Source organism: Bubalus kerabau, chromosome 17 (assembly GCF_029407905.1).
Source record: "Bubalus kerabau isolate K-KA32 ecotype Philippines breed swamp buffalo chromosome 17, PCC_UOA_SB_1v2, whole genome shotgun sequence".
Taxonomy (NCBI): Eukaryota; Metazoa; Chordata; class Mammalia; order Artiodactyla; family Bovidae; genus Bubalus; species Bubalus kerabau.
Genome location: NC_073640.1, coordinates 50,753,121 through 50,768,285, shown reverse-complemented (window position 1 = coordinate 50,768,285; position 15,165 = coordinate 50,753,121). Strand labels below are relative to the sequence as shown.

Here is a 15,165-nt window from a genome sequence, read left to right as displayed (position 1 = left end):
GCTGTGGCCTCTACAAAGAGCCCATCTCTGAGGCCACTAACAGGAAGTGACTGCTGATTTTAATTTGAAGAAATTGTGGAGCCTTTTGTTGGATGAATTCCTTTTCACGGTGGGATGGTTTGTAAGTAACAGCATCAGTGAGATTAAAATTTTGTCAGTAAGGAGATATGTTGCTTCCAGAATAAGACTTGACTTTATGGGCCCTGAGAGATTCCACAGCAGTTTATGGACAGTGTCTGGGATAGAGCTGTCCAGTTTTACCAATACTTGTCAGGAATTTCACCACAGTGTCAGGGCTTTACATTACGCATGAGGCAATAGCCTATGACTCTTTTTGTAAGCTCTTTTGTGAGTATTTTTGTGTCCTTAATGAGCATGTTAAATGAATCTCCATTTATGGAGGAGGAGGTCATCCATATAATGTCATACCTGTGCTTGTGGAAGAAGGTGGATGTAGTTAAGATTACAATGGCAAGGCTACTGAGGTATCCGTGGGTAGCCCAGCAAAGCTATATTGTGTTAGACCTTGATAAGAGAAGCATATAAGGAACGTGTTTAGCCAACTTCCTGTGAAGAGGAATTGAGAGTTTTTAGCCATAACATCAGTGTTGAGTCAAGATAGCACAGGCTCATTGTACCTCATGCCACACACAAAAATTTATTCAAAATGCACCATCAGCCTAAATGTAAGAGTATAAGCAGCCAAAGGGAAAAAAATACATAAATTGGACTTCCTCAAAATTAAAAACTTACCAGCTTCAAAGGAAACAAAGTGAAAATGTAGCCCACAATGCATGTACCCTAGGCACTACAGTTGTATCTGACTCTTTGCAACCCTGCTAGGCTGCTCTGTTCAAGGGATTCTCCAGGCAAGAATACTAGAGTGGGTTGCTATTCCCTTCTCCAGGAGATCTTCCTGACCCAGGGATCCAACCCCCGTCTCTTATGTCTCCTGCATTGGCAGGCAGGTTCTTTACCATTAGTGCCACCTGGGAAGCTCCAGGTGTATAGCCTACAATTGCTATTGCTAAGTCGCTTCAGTCATGTCTGACTCTGTGTGACCCCATAGACGGCAGCCCACCAGGCTTCCCCATCCCTGGGATTCTCCAGGCAAGAACACTGGAGTGGGTTGCCATTTCCTTCTCCAATGCATAAAAGTGAAAAGTGAAGTCGCTCAGTCATGTTCGACCCTCAGCGACCCCATGGACTGCAGCCTTCCAGGCTCCTCCATCCATGGGATTTTCCAGGCAAGAGAACTGGAGTGGGGTGCCATTGCCTTCTCTGATAGCCTACAAAGTAGGATCCAAAATTTGAAAATTACATGTTCAAGAAGGAATTGGATTTTTTAGAGTGTGTGAGGAATTATTACAACTCAACAATAAAAAGACAAATATCCAGTTTGTTTTTTTTTCTTTGGCCGAGTCATGCCGGATGCCTGATCTTGGCTCCCTCACCAGGGATTGAATCTGTTCCTCCTATGGTGAAAGCACAAAGTCTTAACCACTGCATCACTAGGGAAGTCCCCAGGCAGTTTTCTGTTAAAGGCTGTTCCCCACTTCCACACCCTAGGGCCTGGGTTTCAGTCCCTGGTTGGGGACCTAAGATCCTACAAGCCACATGACCAAAATAAATAAGTACAATTAAAAATAAAGGTCAAGATGGAGGGGATATATGTATACTTATGGTTGACTCACATTGTTGTATGGCAGAAACCAACACAACATTGTAAAGCAATTATCCTCCAATTAAAAAAAAAAAAAGAATGCTTTGGGTTTGTTCCTTGGTTAGTGGATGAGTCTAGTGTGACTTCATGTGGCCTGGATGAAACTTTGGACTCAAAATACTTCTTGCACCTGGAACATGAGAACAAGTCAGGGAGGCACTCTCTGGTATGTAGTGTGTTGGAACTGGGGAAAAAACACAGATCTTAGTTGTTTGAAGTGTTTGTTCCAGGATTTGGCCTACATGGATATAGTGCACTTCTAGGCCTGAGGGCCCCATCAGTACCCTTGAAGCAGGCATGACTTGGGTATGTTTTGGATCAGGGCCCCCTAGTCTGAAAAGGTGAACCACTCAGGACAGGTCAGAGAACCCTAAGAACATCATAGGAATTGGGTACTGCTTTAGCATAAATTAATTTGATATCTGTGTTTTTTGGTGTTGAAGAAGGCATTTGATTTTTTAGATTTCTGCAAATCTCGGTATGTGTATTGGGGCATGGAAGGGACCAGGTGCCATGAAAAGGGAAGGAAATATTTATCTTAACTTAGTCATTTAAAAGCAAGCCTGTTCTCATGGTTCCTTTTACTTCCTTGACTCTCTCTTCTCAGGACTCTGCACTTTTCCACAAGAAGAAGCCAGAGGAGAACTAATAATTTGCCATTCTAAGCCATGCCCCATGTGAGTTGATGTTTTTTCTTCCCTTTATCAAATAGTCTTGTTTTCTAGGATATGAATGCTCAATATTCTTACCTCCAGATTTTCTGCCTTACTAAGCCCCAGCCCTCTCTTCTCTAGCCATATTTGGGGTCCATTCTGCAAATCAGGAAACGTATTAAGGAAAAAGTAGAACCTCTCCTGTCATTGTGGTTTGAGATGGGACTACATATGCAAAATTCAGTGTGTCATTGACTCTATTTTCTGGATGATTAGGATAGAAATTGCTGTTTATCTCAGAATGTGGTGAGATCTTTGGTCTGTGAGGCTTTTAAGATTGAAATGTGATCAAATGCAGGACTGAGAACAAAGAGAGTATCATGTCGGTGAATATCTCAGAGGTGAATACCAGTGACAAGGTCTGTTTTGAATCTGAATAACATGTATAAGTCAAGGACCACGTCTATGTGAGTTTAGGTCATCTTTCATTGGCTTTCTTTCTGTTGCTCAGAATAAGTGATGTGTACAGTGAGCAATGATGAGTGGTAACAGACCCAGAAATTTAGGTTGTTGAGAATTTTAGAAACAGAGCTGACATTAGAAAAGGAATACAAGCTAAATACCAAAAAATACGAAAATGATTGCAGGAAATTCCCTGGTTGTCCAGTGGTTAGAACTCTGCACTTTCACTGCTGAGGGCTGGGGTTCAGTCTCTGGTAGGGCACTTAAGATCCCATTAGCTGTACATTGCATGGGGTGGGAGGAGGGAAAGGAAGGAAAAGAAAATGATTACAGGGCTTCCATTGTGGTCCAGTGGTTGGGAAGCCACCTTACAATACAGGGAACACTGGTTCATGCCCTGGTCTGGGAAGATTCCCACATACCACAGGGCAATTAAGCCCATGCACCGCAACTTCTGAGCTTGAGCTCTGGAACCCGCGAGCCACAACTACTGAGCCCATGTTTGAGAACTACTGAAGCCCACCTGACTAGAGCCTGTACTCTGCAACAAGAGAAGCCACCACAATGAGAAGCCCACACACCACAAGGGAGAGTAGCTCCCATTCTCCACAACTAGAGAAAGCCTGAGTGCAGCAACAAAAGTCCAGTGTAGCCAAAAATAAAGTGTTTTTTAAAAAGGAAAGACAATGATTACAATCATAATATGATATATTATATCATATGCTGCTGCTGCTCAGTCACTTTAGTCGTGTCCGACTCTGTGTGACCCCATAGACGGCAGCCCACCAGGCTCCCCTGTCCCTGAGATGCTCCAGGCAAGAACACTGGAGTGGGTTGCCATATCCTTCTCCAGTGCATAAAAGTGAAAAGTGAAAGTGAAGTTACTCAGTCATGTCCGACCCTCAGCGACCCCGTGGACTGCAGCCTACCAGGCTCCTCCGTCCATGGGATTTTCCAGGCAGGAGTACATATACCTTGTAAAAATGATGACTATGAAAGGATTTGCCAGGACAAGGGAGAAAATTATTGCTAAGTTATTCTGAGACTTAAGTTGGAAATAAACCCTTAAATTATATAGAAATCTTATTTTCTAAGATAAATATTTTAAAAGATATTTGGATGGGCCTATCAGGTTTGTTTTTCTTTTTTCTCCCTTCCTTCTTTCTTCCATCCTCTCCTTCTTCCATCCCTTCCATTCTTTCTCTTACTTATTTTCAATTCTTTAAAGGGTAGAGGGGAGGAAGGAACTTGCAACTTATTTGGGAATTTGCATGTGTTACGTGCTTACATAGGCTTTTCAGGTAGTGCTTGTGGTAAAGAACCCACCTAACAAATGCAGGAGACGTAAGAGATGCGGGTTCGAGCCCTGGGTTGGGAAAACCCCCGGAGGAGAGCATGGCAACCCACTCCAGTATTCTTGCCTGGAGAATCCCATGGATAGAGGAGCCCAGTGGGCTACAGTACATAGGGTTGTAGTGAATCAGATATGACTGAAGTGACTGAGCACTCATGCATGGGCTCGCACAGAGTATTTCATTTAATCAGAGAACTCTACTCACCTGGCTTTTGTTCATTCCTATAACTGTTCATGAGAAGCTATAACAGAGTAATAGGAATGTTTAGAAACTATGTAGGTGCTCTACATTTATCACATAATTTCCTTTCCATTACTTAACCTTATTGCAAACTTTTTTCTCTTTTGGCCACTTTATGTAATACTTTTCTTCTCTCATTACTTCTAGAAAATATTTTTTTGTTTTACCATTAACACTGGGTTTGTCATCTTAGAGGTTAGTATTGTTCAAGGATGTGGCCATAGACTTCTCACAGTAGAAATGGGCATACCTGGACTTGGAACAGAAGGATCTGTACAGAGATGTGATGCTGGAGAACTACAGCAACCTGGTCTCACTGGGTAAGCTTGTCTGCTCCTAATAATTCAACCTGTCTTTGTAAAATTTAGAAAAGTTTCCAAGTGCCTAGCTGCATTTCAGACCTCTAGTCCCAAATAAATTTTTTTGTGCTTTATAGACTTAGAAATGGACAGCTCCATTGGGCATCTGTATCTTTTGTATTCTTCATAGGTCCTTCGTCTTAATCTTTCTACAATTGACCTTGTTACTTGCTGAACAACGTGCTCCATTTTAAGCAGAGTGTAACCATATCCGTTTCTGCTTATAAACAGGAGTTTCCATTTCTAAGCCAGATGTGCTCTTCTTATTGGAGCAAGGAAAAGAGCCTTGGAAGGTTGTGCAGGATGTGACAAGATATCTCAGCCCAGGTGAGTAGTTGATGATATGCCAAAGGGAGGCCATTGTTAAAATTGCTTAATTTTAACTATTTTTGGCCAGTTTAACTATTAATTGGCCACATCTTTGAGTTATTAGCTTAAAAGTTCTCAAAGACCCAACTAATGCCTTTTCCTCTAGGCCTGTGAAGTAAAAATCCTGAGCCCAGGAGGACAAAACTGTTTACCTAAGGAATCAGTTCAGTTCAGTCCAGTCGCTCAGTTGTGTCCGACTCTTTGCGACCCCTTGAATCGCAGCATGCCAGGCCCCCCTGTCCATCATCAACTCCCGGAGTTCACTCAGACTCACGTCCATCGAGTCAGTGATGCCATCCAGCCATCTCATCCTCTGTCGTCCCCTTCTCCTCCTGCCCCCAACCCCTCCCAGCATCAGAGTGTTTTCCAATGAGTCAACTCTTCTCATGAGGTGGCCAAAGTACTGGAGTTTCAGCTTTAGCATCAGTCCTTCCAAAGAAATCCCAGGGCTGATCTCCTTCAGAATGGACTGGTTGGATCTCCTTGTAGTCCGAGGGACTCTCAAGAGTCTTCTCCAACACCACAGTTCAAAAGCATCAATTCTTCGGTGCTCAGCCTTCTTCACAGTCCAACTCTCACATCCATACATGACCACAGGAAAAACTATAGCCTTGACTAGACAAACCTTTGTTGGCAAAGTAATGTGTCTGCTTTTCAATATGCTATCTAGGTTGGTCATAACTTTCCTTCCAAGAAGTAAGCGTCTTTTAATTTCATGGCTGCAGTCACCATCTGCATTGATTTTGGAGCCGCAAAAAATAAAGTCTGACACTGTTTCCACTGTTTCCCCATCTATTTCCCATGAAGTGATGGGACCGGATGCCATGATCTTCGTTTTCTGAATGTTGAGTTTTAAGCCAACTTTTTCACTCTCCTCTTTCACCTTCATCAAGAGGCTTTTTAGTTCCTCTTCACTTTCTGCCATAAGGGTGGTGTCATCTGCATATCTGAGGTTATTGATATTTCTCCCAGCAATCTTGATTCCAGCTTGTGCTTCTTCCAGCCCAGAATTTCTCATGATGTACTCTGCATATAAGTTAAATGAGCAGAGTGATACCCTAAGGTAATTTTAGGCTTACAGAAAAACTGAACAAAGCCCAGAGAGTTCCCACATGCCCCCTTTCCAGTTTTGTTCCATTTACCACTTTCCTGATTTTCTTTCATTTTCTCCTGTATTTTCAAACAAGAGATTGCCTTCCTTTTCCAATAGTAATCATTTTACTATTTTATATTTCTGATCCAGTGACACCTGTATGAGAGTCTATCCTGCAAATATTTTTAAATACCCTCTGTATTTTAAGTATTGAGAGTGTAGCAGTAAACAAGAAAAATTCTCTATCCCCATTGATATAGCAGAAGAAATATAATAGTAGCAAATAAAAACATACAAAGAATGATGATTTTTATGAAGCAAAACAAAAAGCAGAGAAAAATCACAAAGTAATGGGGTGGGTGTTCTTTTAGAGAGAGTGGTTAAGGATGACTCTCTGAGATGCTCACATTTGAGGGGAGATATGAATAAAGTACATTCAGAAAACAAAGATCATGGCATCTGGTCCCATCACCTCATGGGAAATAGATGGGGAAATGTGGAAACAGTGTCAGACTTTATTTTTTGGGTTCCAAAATCACTACAGATGGTGACTACAGCCATGAAATTAAAAGACGCTTACTCCTTGGAAGAAAAGTTATGACCAACCTAGATAACATATTGAAAAGCAGACACATTACTTTGCCAACAAAGGTTCATCTAGTCAAGGCTATGGTTTTTCCAATGGTCATGTATGGATGTGAGAGTTGGACTGTGAAGAAGGCTGAGTGCCGAAGAATTGATGCTTTTGAACTGTGGTGTTGGAGAAGACTCTTGAGAGTCCCTCGGACTACAAGGAGATCCAACCAGTCCATTCTGAAGGAGATCAGCCCTGGGATTTCTTTGGAAGGAATTATGCTAAAGCTGAAACTCCAGTACTTTGGCCACCTCATGCGAAGAGTTGACTCATTGGAAAAAACTCTGATGCTGGGAGGGATTGGGGGCAGGAGGAGAAGGGGACAACAGAGGATGAGATGGCTGGATGGCATCACTGACTCGATGGACGTGAGTTTGAGTGAACTCCAGGAGTTGGTGATGGACAGGGAGGCCTGGCATGCTGTGATTCATGGAGTCGCAAAGAGTTGGACACAACTGAGGGACTGAACTGAACTGAAAGTAAGCCATGCAAATTCTAGGAAAGGAGCAGTTTTTTATTTTGTTTAGTTTTCTGGGTTTTGTTTGTTTTCTGGCCATACCTTGAGACTTGTGGGATCTTGGTTCCCCAGGGTCTGAACACAGGCCCCTGGCAGTGAAAGTGCAGAGTCCTAACCCCAGGACTGCCATGAAATTCCCATGAAGACTAGTTTAAGGCAGAGAGACTAGCAATAGTAGAGGAAGTCAGAGGTAGGAATGAGTTTGATGCTTTTGAGGATCAACAGATAAGCAAGTGTGGCTAAGGTGAGTTAGCGAGAACAGAAATAAAGTAATGTATCAATATAGATTCATCAGTTTTAACTAACATACTGAACCAATACAAAATATTAAGTTATTACTAATAAGGGAAACTGGAGGGGCAAAGAAAGAGGGTATGTGGGAACTCTCCGGGCTTTGTTCGGTTTTTCTGTAAGCTTAAAACTACTCTAAGAAATAAAGTCTTAATTTAAAAACAAAAGATAAACTATAGCATGAGTTCATACCAATTCAATTCTAATCTAAATTATAGGCTTTTTATTTAACCCTTTTTAAAATCTTAACAGCTGCATCTATTTTCTTTCATGCCAAGAGTCCCAGTTACCATGGACACTAAGAATAGTGGGATTTAGAATATCACATGATTACCCACTCTATCCCACATTATACAGGAAGCCTCTAAAATAAAATCTACACTACCAGTAATAATATGATTACTCAAAACAATTTGAGATAATTGTTTTGCCTGTTTTCTATTCCCTTCATAGGGTATATCTCACAGTCAAATAGCTATGTTTTAAAGTTATGTGAAGTAGTTTCCTTGTATGGTTATGCTACCAATTGAAAATATGGGTTTTATTTTTTGTTGCTGTTTTGAATTTTTAAGCTATGCTTTCTTGTAATTTAATTTTGTTTTATAATTATGCAATATAATTATGTACTATCAAAGTCTAATGTCCAAAACAGGTTATATTCAAAGAAATCTGACTTCTATCCTTGGCTTCTTCACATTTCCCACCCTGTAACTATGGGGTTTACTCCTCCCCCCTTTTTAAAATAAGTAAATGTGTATTTTACATTTATACTTCTTCCACTTTCTCTCCTTCCTAAGATAAAAAGACCATAGCTAAAAAAAAAACAAACAAAGAGCATAACTATACATACTTTTTTTGACATTTCTTTTACAATTAACAGTGTATTTCAATCACCACTCCATATTAATATGAAGAGATATTCCTTTTTAACTGCTTCATAGTATTCCATGATGTGGCTATACCATGAATTATTTCAATCAGTCACCTAGTGATCGACAGCTGGGCTATTTTACTCTTTTTATGTAACAAATTATGCTTCAATAAAGACTTTATGCATCAGAGTTCTTTTGTTAGTGCAATAAAAAAAATTTTTTTTAATTATTTTTTGGTTTTTGGCCATGCTATGCAGCATGCAGGATCTTGGTCCCCTGACCAGCATTTGAACCTGTGCCCCCTGAAGTGAAAGTGCAGTCATAATCACTGGGCTGCCAAGGAAGTCCTGCTGGTGCAATTTTGAGATAGATTTAACATAAGTATAGATATCTTTACTTATCTATTTTTTCCCGGCTTGTCATTTTATTTTCCTTAATGTATTTTTGACATGCTAGCTTTTTTTTTTTTTTTAACTCTAATGTGGTCTTTTTTTTTTTTTTTTATCAAGTTATGGTTTGGAAAAATTTCCCCATTCCTTTGAATGTAAAGAATGTGGAAAGACTTTTATTTGTGACTCAGAACTTACTCAGCATGAGAGAATTCACACTGGTAAGAAACACTATGAGTGTAAGGAATGTGGAAAGTCCTTTATTCGTGGTTCACAGCTTACTCACCATCAGAGAATTCATACTGGTGAAAAGCTGTATGTGTGTAAAGAATGTAGAATGGCCTTCACATCTTTCGCAACAGCAGAGATGTCACACTGGTGAGAAACCCTGCATATGTAGTGAATGTGGAAAGTCCTTTATTCATGGCTTTCAACTTACCAGACATCAGAGAATTCATACTGGTGAGAAACCCTATGTATGCAATGAATGTGGGAAAACCTTTCATTATAGTTCACAGCTTTCTCCACATTATAGATTTCATACTGGTGAAAAGCCTTATAAATGTAAAGATTGTGAGATGTCCTTTATCCTTGGCTCACAACTTACTGAACATCAGAGGATCCATACAGGTAAGAAGCCACATGAATGTAAGCGGTGTGGAAAAGCCTTTAACTATGGCTCACAGCTTATTTGACATCAGAGGACTCATACTGGTGAGAAACCATATGAATGTGAAGAATGTGGGAAATCATTTATTTGTGGTTCACACCTTACTGAACATCAAAGAAGTCACACTGGTGAAAAACCCTTCGAATGTAAGAAATATGGGAAAGCCTTTATTCGTGGCTCACATCTTACTCAGCATCAGAGAATTCATACTGGCGAAAAGCCGTATGTATGTAAAGAATGTAGAATGGCCTTTACACAGAGTTCACATCTTTCTCAACATCAGAGACTTCATACTGGTGAGAAACCCTACATATGTAATGAATGTGGAAAGTCCTTTATTCATGGCTTTCAACTTACCAGACATCAGAGAATTCATACTGGTGAGAAACCCTATGTATGCAATGAATGTGGGAAAACCTTTCATTATAGTTCACAGCTTTCTCCACATTATAGATTTCATACTGGTGAAAAGCCTTATAAATGTAAAGATTGTGAGATGTCCTTTATCCTTGGCTCACAACTTACTGAACATCAGAGGATCCATACAGGTAAGAAGCCACATGAATGTAAGCGGTGTGGAAAGGCCTTTAACTATGACTCACAGCATATTCAACATCAGAGGACTCATACTGGTGAGAAACTGTATTAATGTGAAAAATGTGGGAAATCATTTATTTGTGGTTCACACCTTACTGAACATCAAAGAACTCACACTGGTGAAAAACCCTTCGAATGTAAGGAATGCGGGAAAACCTTTATTCGTGGCTCACATCTTACTCAGCATCAGAGAATTCATACTGGTGAAAAACCCTATGAATGTAAAGAATGTGGAAAGGTCTTTGCTTATGGCTCACAACTGTCTCAACATCAGAAAATTCATACAGGTAAGAATCCCTAGGAATGTAAGCTGTGTGGGAAGATCTTTATTTTGTGCCTCGCAACTTAAGTTACATCAGATTTTTCATACTGGAAACCATATGAATGTAAGGAATGTGGTAAGACTTTTATTTATAGCTCACAGCTAACTTACTATCAGAGAGTTCATACTGCTGAGAAACATACAAATGTAACTAATGTGGGAAGGCCTTTAATTGTGTATCACAACTTAACATCAGAGAATTCATTCTGGTGGGAAGCCTTATAAATGTAATGCATATGGTAAGAACTTTAGATGTCATTCATACCTTACTCAACATCAGAAATCTCATAATGGAGAAAGACTGTGTGAAAAATTAATTTAGTAAATCCTTTCCATGCTTATCCATAACATTTGACTTTGGAATATCAGAAAATTCAAATCATGAATATGAGTATCCTTTTTTATATAAACTCATGAGTAAATCACCTTCAGAGAATTCATAGTTTGAAAAGGCTAAAAAAAAATAAAAAAATAAAAAGGCTAGATTAATATAAGTGCAGAATTACTTTCCATCATATTTCAATCTTTGCTAGACAATGATTCATATGAGAGCTCAATCCTAAAAGGTAGGGTTCTCTCGTTCAGCATCATTCTCTTGTTCAGCATCATTTGAGCTCCACCTGTCTGGGTGTTTCTTTGGGAAAGTTACTTAACCCCTGTTTGTTTTAGTTTCCTCCTTACTAATACATTGATAACACAAATTTCATCATGGTTTTCTGCAGTTTAAAGGAGTAAATACATATAGAGCCTATAGAAATGTGTACTACATAGTTAATGCTTAGTAAATGTTACCTTTTATTGTAAAGATTACTTTTATTTTGTGTTTTAATCATATTACAGAATTCAAAAGAGAAGGAGACTTTACAAATACAGTGAGAGTGAAGTGTTAGTTATTCAGTAATGTATGACTCTTTGCAACCCCATGGACGATAGCTTTCCAGGCTCCTCAGTCCATGGAATTCTCCAGGCATGAATACTGGAGTGGGTTGCCATTCCCTTCTCTGGGGGATCTTCCCAACCCAGGGACCAAACCCAGATCTCCCACATTGCAGGCAGATTCTTTACCATCAGGGCCACCAGAGACAAATACAGTACACAAGGTAAATCTTTCATCACTTTTACTAAGTGTCAGATAATCATTTTGGAACAAAACATTCTAGTATAATTAATGTGCAATTATACTTCGTTCTGAATCAAAATTCTTACTAAAAGGGAACCCTAAGGGGAGAAAAATATTTTGCTGTTAAAAATAAAGCTGCTTTTGAACATTTTTATATAAGTTTTTGCATGAACTTAAATTTCCATTTCTCTGGTATAAACATTTAAGAGAGTAGGTTTAAATGAATGCTTCTCTTACAAGAAATGGACAAATCATTTTCCAAAGTGGCTTTTCCATTTTATATTTCCATCAGGAACATGAGTGACCCAGTTTTTCTCTGTAGCTCTACCAGCATTTGACTTTTTCACTTTTTATCTTAGTCATTCTGATAGGTGTATAGTGATAATCTCTTTGTGGTTGTAATTTCCATTTCCCTAGTGGCTCATGATGATGTGCTTTTTTGCCATCTCTACCCATTGTGGTGATATGACTTTGTCTTTTACTCCTTCATTTTTTAGTTGAATATTAAAAAAAAAAACTGTTGGGATTGTGAGTGTGCTTTCTTTATTCTAGATGATACTAGTCCTTTGTTAAATATGTAGTTTGCAAAAAATTTTCCCAGTGCATACCTTATCTTTTCATCCTTTTAGCAAGGTCTTTTGAAGAGCAAAAGTTTTTAATTTTGAAAGGTCTGGGCTTATTACTTTTTACTTTTAGGGATCTTGGTTTTGGTGTCAAATCTAAGGACTCCTTGTCTAGCTCCAGATTTCAGAGATCTTCTTTTATGTTTTCCTAAAGTTTTCATGGTTTTATGTTTTGCAGTTAAGTGATCCATTTTGAGTTAATATTTGCATATATTATAAGCTTTAGCTTCATGTTCTTGTTTGTTTTGGCTTATGGGTGTCCAGTTGTGTAGTGGGAATTCCTAATAATGTACTTTCAAAGCCTTGAGAAATTTGAGAAATCACAGAAACAGCACCTGGAAACACAGCATATATTAAGAAACTGTGTTAATGATTATCTTTCATGTTTTTCTTAAGAATAATCGCCTTGTTACAAACCCCAAGGTCAGACCCAGAAGGGAGTATGACTGGGATCATGAAAGCATGGACCTTGCAACACTGGGTTGGCACCAGGCATGATTGCTGCCTAAGCACTTGCCAATTGTTCCCAAGACTAGCCCAGAAGGGAATGGCCTGGAGTAAAAACAAGGAGATCTGGACTATGTCAGTGTAGTCCATGACATTTAGAAGTATGTGATTAACACAGTGTTTGTCTTGAGAAAGATAAGATCTGAGAAAGTCTTGTAGTCTGCAATTAGGAATAAAAGCTGGATTCAGAGTGGACTCTGCACCACCTAAGCCCAATAGAGGCTGCAGGGACCCCCGACCCATTGCACCAGATTTCATGTTCTGTCTGCATTCTCATCACTCGCTCCCAAACCATTAGGACAACAATTGGCACCCAACATGGGGCTGGAGCGAAAGACTGCTACCAGAGAAAGAAACTACAGTGATGCAGAACCTGGGACTGTTGAGAGGCCTCTGAAAATTCCCGCTGGTAAGTCCTTCAGGCATTTAATCAGGGTTAAAATGGGAAATGTTTAGAGTGCAGAACACTGTCACCTGTATATTTGTTTATTAAGACAGCTCTTAAAGGTGGGAGGAGCTTCTGTTAGTGAAGGGCGATTATTAGAATTGTTGTAAGCAGTGGATAAATATTGCTGCTGGTTCCCATCAATAGGGACCTTAGATTTGAAAGTCTGGGAAAAGTTTGAAGCCAAGTTAAAGAACATGCAAAAGGAACTCTGCTCCTTGTTTCTATTTGGAGTATGTGGGTGTTAATTAAGTCAGTACTGGAACCTTTGCAGACTTCTGATTCTTTTGATGAAGGTGATGATGACTCTTGGAAAAACCTCAAAGTCCAGAATATGTGGAGTCTGAGGGAAATGGCAAGTCATCTGCAAAACCTTGTTCCCTCAGCTCCCAAGGAGGATGATGAAGGATTTTTTTCCTCTGCCTCCTTCCCCTTGTCCTCCACCACCCACCTGCTTTTGCAGGGAACATCTTCAGTCCAGAGTCTATGCCCACTCCTCATCTTTCATCCATACAGAAAGGAATTTTGCCAGTACAACGGGAAGGAGATTTGAAGGCTTTTCATATTGCCATTCCCGTGACTATTATGGGAGCTCCTGGTGTTGATCCTAACAACCCTAATGGAGTCTACGAGGTTATTTATGAACCTTTTCCTTTTAAAATCCTAAAGGAATTAAAACAAGCAGTGCAAAATTATGGTGTAAATCCTCCATTCACGGTGGGAATAGTTAAGGGTATGGCAGAGGGCAATTGCCTCATTCCAGCAGATTGGTTGACATTAGCAAAAACACTGTTAGCCCCAGGGGAATTTCTTCAATTTAGAACTTGGTGGCAGGATCATGCTGAGACTCTGGCTACACATAATCAGACTCATAGTATGCCTATTTCGTTGTAACAACTTATGGGGATAGGTCCACAGGGGAGAGTACAAGATCAAATACTTATGAATGATCAAGCCATAGAACAATTGTGAAGGTGTTGCTTGAGGGCCTGGGAAAAAATAGAGTCAAAAAGCCAGACTTCTGTTTCCTTTCAAAAAATTCTCCAGGGGCCTAAGGAGCCCTATACTGAATTTATTGCCTGATTACATGAGGCAATCCAATGGCAAGTTACAAATGCAAGGTGGCAGATGTCATATTATGGCTTATGATAATGCTAACACTGATTGCAAGAAAGTAATGAACCCTTTTAAAGGAATTTCTAGTTTGAATGATTATGTTAAGCTATGCCAGGGAGTGGGAACTGAATCCTTTAAAGCTGATTTATTAGCTCAGGCTATCACTGGATTATGGCTTTCTAAATTCCCCCAGCACTGGCTTTAATTGTGGGAAACCTGGACATACAAGAGTTGAATGTAAGTTCAAAAAGGGAACTTTCAAAAAGGCAATTAACAAAAGGGGAATGTCCCTGGCCTCTGCCCAGAATGTAAAAAAGGAAATCACTGGGCAAATCAATGGCATTCTAAATTTCATAAGGATGGCTCCCCACTTTTGGGAAACGGACTCTGGGGCAAGCTCCCAGCCCTGACAAACAAGGGAGCCTATTCTGTTCAGGCTCCGCAAATGTCTCCCAACTACTCCCACCAGCAACAATAGTCAGAATTACCATGCCATGTCATGGAATTATCCTCAGCAACCCAAGGAAACAGCCCTTGATATAAGTAGTAGTCAGGATTTTATTGTTACTCCTGGAGAGACACCAACTATTATTTCAACAGGAATATTTGGACCACTTCCACAGGGGACAGTTGGATTATTGTTAGGAAGATCGGCACTGATTTCCCAGGGAGTTCAAATTCATCCTGGAGTTATAGACAATGATTATGAAGGAAAATTGAAGGTTATGGTCTCTATCATTCTTCCCTGGAAGGTTTCTAAAGGGGATAGGATTGCTCAGCTTTTAATTCTACCTTATGTGAGTATAGG

The 15,165-nt window shown here is 39.8% G+C and overlaps 2 protein-coding genes across 3 annotated transcripts in view; both read left to right on the top strand.

The window, feature by feature from the left end:
- The window catches only part of LOC129631970 (zinc finger protein 571-like), a 38,444-nt gene extending 26,746 nt beyond the window's left edge, over nt 1-11,698 (top strand). Inside the window, 4 exon segments of the mRNA XM_055553365.1 lie at nt 2,331-2,400; nt 4,627-4,753; nt 5,024-5,119; nt 9,493-11,698. Coding sequence (XP_055409340.1) covers nt 9,536-10,525 — 990 coding nt within the window. The 5' untranslated portion in view covers nt 2,331-2,400; nt 4,627-4,753; nt 5,024-5,119; nt 9,493-9,535 and the 3' untranslated portion in view covers nt 10,526-11,698.
- The window catches only part of LOC129631957 (zinc finger protein 569), a 159,090-nt gene that overhangs the window by 27,112 nt on the left and 116,813 nt on the right, over nt 1-15,165 (top strand). The window lies entirely within an intron of this gene.